The sequence below is a fragment of the Notolepis coatsorum genome, assembly GCF_963971535.1.
Source record: "Notolepis coatsorum genome assembly, chromosome: 7".
In the NCBI taxonomy this organism is placed as follows: domain Eukaryota; kingdom Metazoa; phylum Chordata; class Actinopteri; order Aulopiformes; family Paralepididae; genus Notolepis; species Notolepis coatsorum.
The window spans coordinates 5,961,750-5,977,518 of NC_140171.1; the positions used below are offsets into that span (position 1 = coordinate 5,961,750).

The 15,769-nt window shown below is 47.5% G+C and overlaps 1 protein-coding gene across 1 annotated transcript in view; it reads left to right on the plus strand.

Moving 5' to 3' along the window:
- spred2a (sprouty related EVH1 domain containing 2a) overlaps nucleotides 1-15,769 on the plus strand; it is a 52,839-nt gene that overhangs the window by 25,772 nt on the left and 11,298 nt on the right. Inside the window, exons 2-4 of the mRNA XM_084319356.1 lie at nucleotides 5,741-5,924; nucleotides 7,919-8,087; nucleotides 11,828-11,892. Of these exons, the coding sequence (XP_084175482.1) occupies nucleotides 5,741-5,924; nucleotides 7,919-8,087; nucleotides 11,828-11,892 (418 nt within the window). The remainder of the gene's footprint in view (nucleotides 1-5,740; nucleotides 5,925-7,918; nucleotides 8,088-11,827; nucleotides 11,893-15,769) is intronic.

Consider the following 15,769-nt stretch of genomic DNA (forward strand, 5'->3'; position numbering starts at 1 on the left):
CTCTCTTGCACACACACACATACACACAGACACACACATACTCGTTCTCTCTTTCTCCCTCCCTCCCTCCTCTCTCTCTCTCTCTTGCACACACACACATACACACACACAGACACACACACACACATACTCGTTCTCTGTCTTTCTTTCTCCCTCCCTCTCTCTCTTGCACACACACACACACACATATACTCGTTCTCTCTTTTTCTCTCTCTTGCACGCACACATACTCATTCTCTCTATTTATTTCTTTCTCCCTCCCTCCTCTCTCTCTCTCTTGCACACACACACGCACACACACTCGTTCTCCGTCTTTCTCCCTCCCTCTCTCTCTCTCTTGCACACACATGCACACACACTCGTTCTCTTTCTCCCTCCCTCCTCTCTCTCTTGCACACACTCACACACACACACACGAGCACCATCTGTTAGACAGCGGAGGTGCTCTGAGCGCGAGCAGAGGGACGCGGCAGAGGCAGGCATCTGGACGGCTCCCTCCGGCCGCGGTCGGTGTCGCGCGGGAACGTGGCGTCGTTGCGACACACCGCGGCAACCGGTCGCCAGCGGAGACCGCCGGGGGTGCCGGGAGGGGGGGGGGGGGATACGGGATGTGCGAGAGATGTCTGATTACAAAAGGCAAGCCTGTGTTGTTATTGTTGTTGTTGTTGTTGTTTTATCCTTTTGTTTATAACACCGCGCTCTCGAACACCCTCCTCGATTCCTCTCCCATCATCCTCTGTGTTTTATAAAAGAAAATTGGGGGGGGGGGGGCGTTAAGCCATGGGGTTTGGATGTTTGAGACTTGAAACTACAATGATGCTCATTTGTGTTCCAGGCAGGCTCTGACTGAGTCATTTGTGTGTGTGTGTGTGTGTCTCTGTGTGTCTGTGTGTCTGTGTGTGTGTTGGCTGTTGGGTCAGTACGGGAATTGTCAGAGAGCTTCCGATACAATGATGTCATGATACTTGGTCCAATACTATTGTGATTGTTAAAGGAACACGCCCATGTCGGGAACGCTCTTACCGTCTTCTCCATACATACCAGTTTCCTCTCTCTGTGCGTTCAGTAGAAAGCTATCCAGTTGCAAGCTAGCTTAGCTTAGCACAAATTAATGGAAGCGGATACGGACCACTAGCCTAGCTTACAACTCTGGGAGAGGTGTTTTTGGCCCAACAGCTAGGCTAGTGGACAGGGTTGCCTTGCTCATGGGACGGGGTTCGCACGCCGAGCAGCCGGCTCTGTAAGCAGAAGCACGCGCGCGCGCACATCCGGAATGCGCAGGAATGCGCTGCACTCTACGGATGCGCCAACTCGCCAAGTACCCACCTGGCTACTAGGGCTGCAACTAATGACTATTTTGGTAGTCGACTAATCTGTCGATAATTTTTTCGATTAGTCGACTAATCGAAAAACAATTATATACATTTTTTCTTTTTAAATATAATATTTTTAATTTTAATTTTTTTTGCACTACCCCTATCTTTGTGAAAGTGGCTTCTCAGCTCTGGTCCAGCTGAAGACAGAGCAGAGGAACAGATTGGACATTGAGCATGACCTCAGAGTTGCTTTGAGACTCTTGTCAGGACCAAACAACATCCCCAGTTATCCCATTAGTTCCCCCAAACTTACTGTCGGTCTGTTATGTTAAGCTAAGAAGTCTTCAGCTGGACCAGAGCTGAGAAGCCACTTTCACAAAGATAGGTAGTGCACAAAAAATAATAATAATAATAATATTTTTTATTAAATTTTTTTAATGACTAATCGACGCAACAATTCCTCGTCGACGATTTTTTATAATCGACGACGTCGACTATGTCGACTAATCGTTGCAGCCCTACTGGCTACTTTGCATAACAATAGCTCAGGTCGTCAGGTGTGTTCAAATACGTTCTCAGATACATTCACACAAAACTTGTGAATGAAATGTGTTACATTCTATTCCTAGAGGCAATTAGGCATCGTCTTTAGTCTGTGCAAACGCGAGGGAACATTTATGCGCAAGCGCGTGCACGCGGCGTCATTAAAACACAGTGCAACCAGCTTTGAAATCACCAACGCACCCCTGCTAGTGGACTCTATCGGTGCCCAGCCTGTGTGTCTGATTGGCTGCTTGGTATTGGTGAATCCCCATCGGTACCCAGCCTGTGTGTCTGATTGGTCAGTTGCGTGGGAGTGTTGTCTCCGATTGGTCAGTTGCGTGGGAGTGTTGTCTCCGATTGGTCAGTTGCGTGGGAGTGTTATCTCCGATTGGTCAGTTGCGTGGGAGTGTTGTCTCCGATTGGTCAGTTGCGTGGGAGTGTTAACGGAGGTGCACCAATCGCTCACACAGTCTTCCACAGAAGCCAGATGACTACTTTACTTTACAGTCACTGTCTCATCATCGGTTCAAAACCTTCATATGTCGTCAAACGGAGATACAATGGCACCTACCTACCTACACGCTTGTGGATCAGACACGGACAAGTCGCAACCAGAAACGACCGCATAGTAGACGTGACCCAGGAAGTTCTATTAATATATATCGCAGTCCGATATCGCAGCGGGCCACAATAATAAATCCTTCCACGAGGGGGAAAACGCTGACTCTACTCTCAGGAATTCTGTAGGATCTGGAGAGAGCCGCCGGGTTCTGTGGGGGGGGGGGGGGGTTGCTTTAAAGTGGATCTCTGTGCTTTATGGAGGTCGTTAGTGAAAACACGTAGGCCGCCGGGCCGGGCTGGAGTCAGAGGAATGACAGGGAGACCAGACCAAAGGACCGGCAGGCCTCCAGGCAGCTCTCTCTGTTCTCTCCGTCTGCCGTGTGTCTCATGCTGCCGAGCCAGATGCTGCTCCAGATGTTGAGCCGCTGGTTTCCTTCACTTTTACAGAACGTTTGAAAGATTCCACCGCAGCGCACGTACATCTGGGAGGGCCCCCCCCCCCCCGATCAGGGCCCCCCCCCCCCGATCAGGGCTCCCCGACATGTCTAGGAGGTGTGGCGCTGCACTACAATTAGCACGATAGCTTTCTACTGAACACGGCTTACGGAGATACTTGTTTTTATCTCGATTATCTTGTTTTCATGATCGCGGGGAAGACACAATCGTAATTGTAATTGAAACTGGATAAAAATCGGCCGGCCCTAAAGAAAATCTTCTCACGCGATAACATATTTTCATGCGGGGACTGTGTGTTCGTGTGACTAGGAGGAGGTGATATGTGGAAAGACACATTAGAAGTGCCTTGTTGTATGTAAGGTGACGGTAACATTAGGGAGATGGGTACCGAATTCGGTACTTTTGAGGTACCGAACCGAAACACGTCGGTACTACCGAGTATCGAATCAAGTGAGAAACCAAAAAAAAAATAAAAAAAAAATAAAAAAAAGTTTTTTTATTATTTTCTTTTTTTTACTTTTTTTACTTTTTTTTTCTTCATGTCAACGTTCACATAGGGCTGGGCGATATGACCAAAAACGTTATCGCGATAAAATTATAAAATTATTTTCATATAATTTGATATCGATAATTATCGTCGATATAATGTCCGTCAAGTTTAATTAACTTCTTATGCTGCTGCGAATGTCTCAAGTCGAGTTGATGTCGTCATCAGTCTGCGCACGTTAGCCGACAAGCGGAGTATCTCATGACAATAAATATGACACTAAAATACTCTCTTCCGCCACAATATATTGAAACGACGTCCACTGTATATCCCACACTACCATAAACGTGGCCTCAGAATTCAAAACACACACATACTCGGCACGTACATATATAAAACAGTGCCGTGCAAGCTAGTTATCCTAGCCAGCCTGTTGGTTCTAAGCGTGTATTCCATGACAATGTGCTAAATATGACACTAAAATACTCTCTTCCACCACAATATATTGAAACGGCGTCCACTGTATATCCCACACTACCATAAACGTGGCCTCAGAATAAAAAAAAAAACACATACTCGGCACGTAAATATATAAAACAACGCCGTGCAAGCTAATTAGCCTAGCAAGCCTTGTTGTTGAGTGAGTCCTACCTCCTTCCGGGTCTCGGCCATCTCCTTCACTGATTGGTTGTTAGCTGTTGTGCGTATGCACGTCATCACGTAACGCTGGTTGTTGTTAGTGAGTGAGCTGAGCCGAGGCTGAACGGAGCCAAGCTTGGAAAATCGATATATCGAAACTTTGCGACCACGTTTCATGTTTATTTCGAGGTTAATAATTTATCGCGATAGTTATCGTTGTCGTTTTATCGCCCAGCACGCACAATATATGCTTACCTAGGATTTGACTTGATTCAACAACAAAGCAGTCGGAGCAATGACAAGCCGAAAACTGTCGAAATTGTAGTTATTTGAAGTTTGGATTTTTCTTTTTTTACGACTGAGGTAGGTAAATAAAATTTCTTGAGACTAAAGTACCGAAAAAGGGTACCGTTGGGTACCGGTATCGATTCACAGGTACCGGTACCGGTATCGGTTCAAATGTGAAAGGTACCCATCCCTAGGTAACATAGACGTTGTCACTCTTACATGGGCTGGAAGATGACAGAATGAGGTGTGGGGGTGGGGTGGGGGTGGTGAATGACTCATAATGGTCATCTTAACTCATTCACTGCCAACAACGAGTATATTCGTTATTTGATCGTTATTTCTTTTATTCGATATTTCTATTCATTACAGGCCCACTGACTCGGGGTTAACATTGGGAATCGCATTGAGAATGCCTAGGTGCAATGCCGGCCGCATCACACTAGACGGCGGTATCGAGCACCCTTTCTAACATTTTATCCTGGGCTGTGGGATGGCCAAGGGTTTCGGGTTACATTTGTCCTTGTCGGGCAAGACGAACGGTTCTGCCGGTTACATTGAAGCCCGTCAAAATATGCCCGATCCATATGTTATAGACTCACGACTGAGCTACACTTCCTCCCACTCGATTCAAACTGGCTTCTTCCAACTAGGGATGCACCCATCTGACTTTTTCAGTCCCGTTACCGATACCTGGGCTTTGGGTATCGGCCAATACCGAAGTACCGATCCGATACCCCGTTGTTCAATTAATAAACTGTATGCCTCACTGTGTGGAAGAGACTGGGATCATTATTTTGTGCAAGGCAACAGCAGGCTTGACTTAAAACATTACTTTCCTAACTTAGTGAAACAACAAAATGGTACTGAATTGTTATTTATTATTTTATTTATTATTATATTAAATTATTATATATAAAAAAACAAATCTATATATATTTTATTTCTATTTTTTATATACCCGATCCGGCTATTTTATTCATATCGGGGGCGATATCAATAGCGGATCAAATCAAATCAAATGTATTTGTAAGGCCCGACATCACACGTTAATGGGCCGGACACGTCTTCTTTAAACAAGTCAAGAAGAAACATCACAATAAGTCAAGAACAAAACAAAAACACCATAGGCACCCCAGGCAATGTGGAGGAGAGAAACTTTAGAAGGGCCATTCAAGGGGGGATCTCCCTTCCTGGATGTTGGTGATAGTAGTGTTGCAATAAAACAGGTGAACAGTTGGTAAGCATGCACTCATATGTGTGGTGAAACACAGATAAGTGCATGCGATAGGATCGGTGCATCCCTACTTCCAACAGGGCATTTCCCAGAGGGCTCCAGTCGCACGTTTGCAGACGAGACAGAGCGGCCACTAACTAAAGTGAGCTCGCTCTCCACGTGCGCCTCCTCCTGACGCACTATAACTCCCCTTCTCTCTCCCCCCTCCCCCTCCAGCGACAGCTACATTGTGCGCGTCAAAGCGGTGGTCATGACCCGGGACGACTCGAGTGGAGGCTGGCTGGCCCAGGACGGAGGCTGCCTGAGCAGGGTGGGCGTCTGCAAGGTGTCCACGGTGCCACCCGAGCTGCTGGGCCGCTGGGCCTTCCTCATCCACGGGGAGCGCCTCAAGGACAAGCAGGTGAGAGGACCTCCAGGACCGGCCAGGTGACCGGCGGACAGGGGTGTAAAAAGTACCCAGAAATTATACTGAAGTGAAAGTATGGGGTACCGTCTCAAAATCGTACTCAAGTAAAAGCCAGAGTGTCTGGCTAACAACACACTTGAGTAAAAGTCAAAAAGTTTCTACTTTTAAAAGTACTTAAGTACTAAAAAGTTAAAGTAAAAACTTTTTTTCTGACTGTCTATTCTTCTGATAGCAGGTGTTTAATCAAACATCCTGCTTTCTAGTCTTGCACAAGGACCAATCAGCATGGGTATGGGCGGGTTCATTTTCCATTGATGGGGATTTGATTGGCTGTTTTTAAATAAAGTGCGGCCGCAGGATTAATAACGTTAACGTTAGTTCGGCCAGAGAAACAAATATACTAATTAAAATTGTTGGACCTGCGAGATGTGTACTTTGTAGGTCTGCATTTTAATATAAGGAGTAAAAAGTGTGTTTTTTTTCTCTGAAATGCAATTGAGTAAAAGTATACAAACCTAATAATACTGGAGTAAAGTACAAATCCCCAAAAACAGTACTTAAGTATTGTAACAAAGTACAATTACTCAAGTACTTTACACCCCTCTTACTGGGGAAACAACTCTGGGATTAGATGCCGTTTGTTCAGAAACTACACCTTTAGGACAAAACACATGGATGTAAATCAAACACATGGATGTAAATCACAAAACACATGGATGTAAATCACAAAACACATGGATGTAAATCAAACACATGGATGTAAATCACAAAACACATGGATGTAAATCAAAACACATGGATGTAAATCACGCCGGAGACGACCGAGGCCCAGAAATAGTCATTACCTCGTAGTTTTACGTCACTTGGGAGATTCATGAAAGGCAGAAGTTCAAGCTGCTCTGCGTTGATTTCTGACATGTCACACGTGGTTTATTTGGATCCCCATTAGCTGTTATTTGGATCCCCATTAGCTGTTGCTGTTATTTGGATCCCCATTCGCTGTTATTTGGATCCCCATTAGCTGTTGCTGTTATTTGGATCCCCATTAGCTGTTATTTGGATCCCCATTAGCTGTTATTTGGATCCCCATTAGCTGTTATTCGGATCCCCATTAGCTGTTATTCGGATCCCCATTAGCTGTTATTTGGATCCCCATTAGTTGTTATTCGGATCCCCATTAGCTGTTATTTGGATCCCCATTAGCTGTTATTTGGATCCCCATTAGCTGTTACACATGGCAACAGCGTCGGCTACTCTTCCTGGGGTCCACACAAAACAATAAATACAAACAAACATAATTAAAAATAAAAACAACAATAACAAACATACGAAACAATATACATAACATAACAAAACATAATTCACCCCCCCACACCGATCCAACCCAACTCACCTCATTACATAATAATATAATAAACTGGACTCCACAATCTACACAATCCAGAAGTTACACACTCCACAACTTACACACTCCACAAGTTACACACTCCAGAAGTGACACACTCCACAATTTACACACTCTACAACTTACACACTCCACAACTTACACACTCCAGAACTTACACACTCCACAACTTACACACTCCAGAAGTTACACACTCCAGAAGTTACACACTCCACAACTTACACACTCCAGAAGTTACACACTCCACAACCTACACACTCCAGAAGTTACACACTCCACAACTTACACACTCCAGAAGTTACACACTCCACAACCTACACACTCCAGAAGTTACACACTCCACAACTTACACACTCCAGAAGTTACACACTCCACAACCTACACACACCTTATATACTCCAGAACTTGAGTGCCAGCAAATCAAGGGGGGAGAAAGAAGGTGTCTCATGTGGGATTCTAACCCACGGCGCAGTGATTACACGATTACATGCCTTAGCGTGGTGAGCCACCAGGAACGCCCACCGGATATGCATGGGGGGGGGGGGTCTCGGGTCATCCCGTGAACCTTGTGTTCTTCTCTCAGGTGATTCTGGAGTGTTTCCTGAAGAAGGACCTGGTCTACACCAAGGCCACGCCCACCTTTCACCACTGGAAGGTGGACAATAAGAGGTGTGGCCTGACCTTCCAGAGTCCAGCCGACGCCCGGGCCTTCGACCGCGGCGTGAGGAAGGCCATGGAGGACCTGATTGAAGGTAGGGGCGGGTTCCAGGGTCCACAGCGGCTCGTCCACGCCGAATCCCAATCCGCTTCAAGGTCCTTGCGCTGGTCAAAAGAAATGTTATAATAATAATAGGGCTGGGCGATTCATACATTTTATCGATTAATTCGAATGAATGATTTAGGAAGATTTTTTTTAAATGAAAATCGATTTAAAAAAAAATATATATATATATATATATATATATATATATATATATATATTTTTAATAGTCACCTTTTATTTGACAAAAAATTATGTTTGGTGAAAGTTGCACTTTATTAATCCCAATAGGGAAATTCATTCTTGTTTGATGAGCAAGAGGCACCTTTTATTTGTTTTAAGTGAAGATTGGTGAAAGTTAGGTTTGCACTTCAATCCCAATAGGGAAATTCATCTTGGTTTGATAATTTTTTGTATCAAATAAAAACAAAGCTTATTTGAATGATTTCCTTGGCGTTTCTAGTTTTTTTAAGGTTAGCCGCTTGGAAGGTTAGCCGTTTGGGAGTTTAGCCGTTTGGGAGTTTAGCCGTTTGAGAGGTTAGCCGTTTGAGAGGTTAGCCGTTTGGGAGTTTAGCCGTTTGAGAGGTTAGTCGTTTGGGAGTTTAGCCGTTTGGGAGGTTAGCCGTTTGGGAGGTTAGCCGTTTGGGAGGCTAGCCGTTTGGGAGGTTAGCCGTTTGGGAGCTTAGCCGGTTGGGAGCTTAGCCGTTTGGGAGGTTAGCCGTTTGGGAGCTTAGCCGTTTGAGAGGTTAGCCATTTGAGAGGTTAGCCGTTTGGGAGGTTAGCCGTTTGAGAGGTTAGCCGTTTGGGAGTTTAGCCATTTGGGAGTTTAGCCGTTTAGGAGGTTAGCCGTTTGGGAGCTTAGCCGTTTGGGAGTTTAGCCGTTTAGGAGGTTAGCCGTTTGGGAGCTTAGCCGTTTGGGAGGTTAGCGTTTTAGAGGTTAGCCGTTTGAGAGGTTAGCCGTTTGGGAGTTTAGCCGTTTGAGAGGTTAGCCGTTTGGGAGTTTAGCTGTTTGAGAGGTTAGCCGTTTGGGAGGTTAGCGTTTGAGAGGTTAGCCGTTTGAGAGGTTAGCCGTTTGGGAGTTTAGCCGTTTGAGAGGTTAGCCGTTTGGGAGTTTAGCTGTTTGAGAGGTTAGCCGTTTTTGGGAGCTTAGCCGTTTGGGAGCTTAGCCATTTGGGAGCTTAGCCATTTGGGAGCTTAGCCGTTTGGGAGGTTAGCCGTTTGGGAGGTTAGCCGTTTGGGAGGTTAGCCGTTTGGGAGGTTAGCCGTTTGGGAGGTTAGCCGTTAGCCGACCTGAGTGACCCGGTTAGCGTGCGCGGCCCATCAACAAGAACATTTTAAGCCACATCACGACACGCAAACACAGGTTTTAATCCTCGCACAACAGAATATAACAGCATATAGAATAGAAGTACGTTATTGATCCCAAGGGAAATTCAGCACCACAATAAACATTTAGGCAAAAAAAATCTAAAATAAGAATACAGTCCAAGATATACATTCTAAATATGTAAATACATTCTAAAATATACAGCCAAAATATACAGTAAAATGTAGATCCAGGAAGATATGCAAGAATGTGTACTGTTACTCTGTGCTCAGTGAGGCAGTGAGGCTACAGTCAGTGAGGCAGAGAGGCTACAGTCAGAGAGGCAGTGAGCTACAGTCAGAGAGGCTACAGTCAGAGAGGCAGTGAGCTACAGTCAGAGAGGCAGAGAGGCTACAGTCAGAGAGGCAGTGAGGCTACAGTCAGAGAGGCTACAGTCAGAGAGGCTACAGTCAGAGAGGCTACAGTCAGAGAGGCAGAGAGCTACAGTCAGAGAGGCAGAGAGGCTACAGTCAGAGAGGCAGTGAGGCTACAGTCAGAGAGGCAGAGAGGCTACAGTCAGAGAGGCAGTGAGGCTACAGTCAGAGAGGCAGTGAGGCTACAGTCTGAGAGGCTACAGTCAGAGAGGCAGTGAGCTACAGTCAGAGAGGCAGTGAGGCTACAGTCAGAGAGGCAGTGAGGCTACAGTCAGAGAGGCAGTGAGCTACAGTCAGAGAGGCAGTGAGGCTACAGTCAGAGAGGCAGTGAGGCTACAGTCAGAGAGGCAGTGAGCTACAGTCAGAGAGGCAGTGAGGCTACAGTCAGAGAGGCTACAGTCAGAGAGGCAGTGAGGCTACAGTCAGAGAGGCAGTGAGGCTACAGTCAGAGAGGCAGTGAGGCTACAGTCAGAGAGGCAGTGAGGCTACAGTCAGAGAGGTAGTGAGGCTACAGTCAGAGAGGCAGTGAGGCTACAGTCAGAGAGGCAGTGAGGCTACAGTCAGAGAGGCAGTGAGCTACAGTCAGAGAGGCAGTGAGGCTACAGTCAGAGAGGCAGTGAGGCTACAGTCAGAGAGGCAGTGAGGCTACAGTCAGAGAGGTAGTGAGGCTACAGTCAGAGAGGTAGTGAGGCTACAGTCAGAGAGGCAGTGAGGCTACAGTCAGAGAGGCAGTGAGCTACAGTCAGAGAGGCAGCGAGGCTACAGTCAGAGAGGCAGTGAGGCTACAGTCAGAGAGACAGTGAGGCTACAGTCAGAGGCTACAGTCAGAGAGGCAGTGAGGCTACAGTCAGAGAGGCAGTGAGCTACAGTCAGAGAGGCAGTGAGCTACAGTCAGAGAGGCAGTGAGGCTACAGTCAGAGAGGCAGAGAGCTACAGTCAGAGAGGCAGTGAGGCTACAGTCAGAGAGGCAGTGAGGCTACAGTCAGAGAGGCAGTGAGGCTACAGTCAGAGAGGCAGTGAGGCTACAGTCAGAGAGGCAGTGAGGCTACAGTCAGAGAGGCAGTGAGGCTACAGTCAGAGAGGCAGTGAGGCTACAGTCAGAGAGGCAGTGAGCTACAGTCAGAGAGGCAGAGAGGCTACAGTCAGAGAGGCAGTGAGGCTACAGTCAGAGAGGCAGTGAGGCTACAGTCAGAGGCAGTGAGGCTACAGTCAGAGAGGCAGTGAGGCTACAGTCAGAGAGGCTACAGTCAGAGAGGCAGTGAGGCTACAGTCAGAGAGGCAGTGAGGCTACAGTCAGAGAGGCAGTGAGACTACAGTCAGAGAGGCAGTGAGGCTACAGTCAGAGGCAGTGAGCTACAGTCAGAGAGGCAGTGAGGCTACAGTCAGAGAGGCAGTGAGGCTACAGTCAGAGAGGCAGTGAGTTACAGTCAGAGAGGCAGAGAGGCTACAGTCAGAGAGGCTACAGTCAGAGAGGCAGTGAGCTACAGTCAGAGAGGCAGTGAGGCTACAGTCAGAGAGGCAGAGAGGCTACAGTCAGAGAGGCAGTGAGGCTACAGTCAGAGAGGCAGTGAGGCTACAGTCAGAGAGGTAGTGAGGCTACAGTCAGAGAGGCAGCGAGGCTACAGTCAGAGAGGCAGTGAGTTACAGTCAGAGAGGCAGTGAGCTACAGTCAGAGAGGCAGAGAGGCTACAGTCAGAGAGGCAGTGAGGCTACAGTCAGAGAGGCAGTGAGGCTACAGTCAGAGAGGCAGTGAGGCTACAGTCAGAGAGGCAGTGAGGCTACAGTCAGAGAGGCAGTGAGCTACAGTCAGAGAGGCAGTGAGCTACAGTCAGAGAGGCAGTGAGGCTACAGTCAGAGAGGCAGTGAGGCTACAGTCAGAGAGGCAGTGAAGCTACAGTGAGGCATGTATTTCTGATACTCCGCTCTTCTCTCAGACAGACCGCCCCATTCTGGTGGTTTTGATCGTCTGACCTTTGACCTTTGGTTCTGCAGGCTCTACCACCTCCTCTTCGACACTCCAGAACGAGGCTGAATTGGGCGATGACGACGTTTTCACGGTGAGTGTGTGTGTGTGTGTGTCCCCTCTTATAGGGACATCAGAGTGTCATCAGTTGTCCTGGTAACGGTCTGTGGTCCAGCCCCATCCAAACCTAGGATCCTGTGACATAATCACTGTGACATCACAGGCAGGAGAGAGTTAGCCCCCCGTAAACGAGTAGTGTAACTCGCCACTGTTATAATGTGAGTATTAATATATATTACAGTTGGCAATCATCATATCATTTGTTACTTTATGATTCTGTGAAAATATCAGAATTTGACCCCCCCCCCCCCCCCCCCCCAACTCCCGGCTCCCACCTGTCTGAAGTGCATGACGGGATGGGGTGATTATTATTTTAGTTTTAGGGTTAGATCCGTTGCTTTTTTGTGGAGATGGTTGGTGTGATAGTAGAAATTAAAGGGAAGTTCAAGTTCAAGTTTTGTTTTATTTGTCACATATAATATATAGGCTGTATGAGCCTCCTGAGATTGTACTTCATACTGTAAAAATGTAAAAGGAATAAAGTCCAAACGCACAATATACAATACAAACTAAAGTACAAAATTAAGTATAAAATGCAAACTTTTTAAAATGCAAAAATGAGGTATGAGGTAAGCCAGGCAGCATCTATATTAAAGGCAGCCCAAGAGTGCTTCCGCATTGGCGTCTTGCGCTCTGATTGGCCGAGCGCGCGCATGAGGCGCGACGCACTCCTCTAGCCAGGAATCTAAGCTCCAGAGAGCGAGGCTGAAAATCCACAGTTCTTGCCCCACTGATGGGAGCCGAATCCCGGATCCGAGTTTTCTGATGAATACCCCCAAAATATGGAGGTCCCGAACGCAATTAAGTATTGATTACGCCGTAACGAATCATTAAAAAAATATACACCGTTAACTGGAGTATGTTGTTTCTTTACATATATGTTGGATTAGAGAATTGGTTTGTCATGACAATCCAATAAAAAATCGCGATTTACACAGTAACTACATGCATCATTGTTTACAATGAACGGTGGGGCTAATCGACACGGACGCGTTAAACTAACCTAAAGTTAGTTGTTCACCAACAATCTACAGACACAAACAAACACAGAACCGGACTGTTATATTAAATTAATTGATTGCTGTTTAACGCGTCCGATTATTCCCATCATGTCACTGCCATTGGCTCCGCGCCGCGCTCTCTCACCGGCCGTCTTACCCCACGGACGCGCGCTCGTCCTTGGCATCGCCATCGGTCAACCGCCGCCACCTAAGTGGGAGCACCGCGCGCCCCAGCCCAGCCCCACCGTTCATTGTAAACAATGATGCATGTAGTTACTGTGTAAATCGCAATTTTTTATTGGATTGTCATGACAAACCAATTCTCTAATCCAACATATATGTAAAGAAACAACATACTCCAGTTAACGGTGTATTCTTTTTTAATGATTCGTTACGGCGTAATCAATACTTAATTGCGTTCGGGACCTCCATATTTTGGGGGTATTCATCAGAAAACTCGGATCCGGGATTCGGCTCCCATCAGTGGGGCAAGAACTGTGGATTTTCAGCCTCGCTCTCTGGAGCTTAAACGGAGTTTCGATTCCTGGCTAGAGGAGCGCGTTGCGGCGCATGCGCACGCTCGGCCAATCAGAGCGCAAAACGCCAATGCGGAAGCACTCTTGGGCTGCCTTTAATATAGATGCAGCCAGGCACCCTGTGGTGTTTAGAGACACACACACACACACACACACACACACACACAGCTACTTGGCATTTGGTTTAGTCATGGTCACACAGGAGATGAGGAACAGCAGGCGGAGGTCGCAAGGTCCCCCCCCCCACCTCCTCTCCTGCCCCCCCCCCCCCACCCCCTCCTTCTCCTCTCCTGCCCCCCCCCCCCACCATCGCCTTCTCCTCTCCTGCCCCCCCACCATCGCCTTCTCCTCTCCTGCCCCCCCTCCTCCTTCTCCTCTCCTGCCCCCCCCCCCCCCCCCCACCATCTCCTCTCCTGTAAAACTACCATTAGCAGCTGCTTCCTAGCAAACTGTCTCTGTGATTTAACACCATGGGGGAGGGGGGGGGGGCTTCTCTCTCCCTCCTCTCCCTTGTCTGTGGGCTTTAGCCAGTGTTTAGTGTGTGTGTGTGTGTGTGTGTGCGTGCGCATGTTTGTGTATGTGCATGTACAGTGGTATTTCTCTCAGCTGTGTTTTGATTTGTCACAAGTACCAGAAACTCCACTTTTAGTCCACATAGATGTGTGTGTGTGTGTGTGTGTGTGTGTGTGTGTGTGTGTGTGTGTGTGTGTGTGTGTGTGTGTGTGTATTAGTTCATGCATGTAGTACGCATTAAGTGAGCGTGTGTAACTATGTACACGCTTGGGTGCAAGTGAAAGCAAATGTTCCCAGGAGTTCATGAGTCATATTATGGAGCATCTGCAGCCTCGGGAGGTTGAGAACTCTGTCACGCTGCTAGCCAACATGCTGCTAGCTAACATGCTGCTAGCCAACATGCTGCTAGCTAACATGCTACCTCCCTCACTCCTCAGCCCACTCTGCCACGCTGCTAGCTAACATGCTGATAGCCAACATGCTGCTAGCCAACATGCTGCTAGCTAACATGCTGCTAGCTAACATGCTGCTAGCTAACATGCTGCTAGCCAACATGCTAGCTCCCTCCCCCCTCAGCCCACTCTGTCACGCTGCTAGCCAACATGCTGCTAGCTAACATGCTGCTAGCTAACATGCTAGCTCCCTCCCTCATCAGCCCACTCTGCCACGCTGCTAGCCAACATGCTGCTAGCCAACATGCTGCTAGCTAACATGCTAGCTCCCTCCCTCCTCAGCCCACTCTGTCACGCTGCTAGCCAACATGCTGCTAGCCAACATGCTGCTAGCCAACATGCTGCTAACCAACATGCTGCTAGCTAACATGCTAGCTCCCTCCCTCATCAGCCCACTCTGTCACGCTGCTAGCCAACATGCTGCTAGCTAACATGCTGCTAGCCAACATGCTGCTAGCTAACATGCTGCTAGCTAACATGCTAGCTCCCTCCCTCCTCAGCCCACTCTACCACGCTGCTATCCTACATATCTGCTCCTACATCTCTGCTGCTCATCTCTGCTACATCTCTGCTACATCTCTGATACATCTCTGCTCATCTCTGCTGCTCATCTCTGCTACATCTCTGCTCATCTCTGCTACATCTCTGCTACATCTCTGCTCATCTCTGCTACATCTCTGCTACATCTCTGCTCATCTCTGCTCATCTCTGCTGCTCATCTCTGCTCATCTCTGCTACATCTCTGCTCATCTCTGCTCATCTCTGCTCCATCTCTGCTCCATCTCTGCTACATCTCTGCTACATCTCTGCTCATCTCTGCTACATCTCTGCTACATCTCTGCTACATCTCTGCTCCATCTCTGCTACATCTCTGCTACATCTCTGCTACATCTCTGCTACATCTCTGCTCATCTCTGCTCATCTCTGCTACATCTCTGCTACATCTCTGCTACATCTCTGCTCATCTCTGCTCATCTCTGCTACATCTCTGCTCATCTCTGCTACATCTCTGCTACATCTCTGCTACATCTCTGCTCATCTCTGCTACATCTCTGCTCATCTCTGCTACATCTCTGCTACATCTCTGCTACATCTCTGCTACATCTCTGCTCATCTCTGTTACATCTCTGCTACATCTCTGCTACATCTCTGCTACATCTCTGTTACATCTCTGCTACATCTCTGCTCATCTCTGCTACATCTCTGCTACATCTCTGCTACATCTCTCCTACATCTCTCCTACATCTCTGCTACATCTCTGCTACATCTCTGTTACATCTCTGCTACATCTCTGCTCATCTCTGCTACATCTCTGCTACATCTCTCCTACATCTCTGCTACATCTCTGC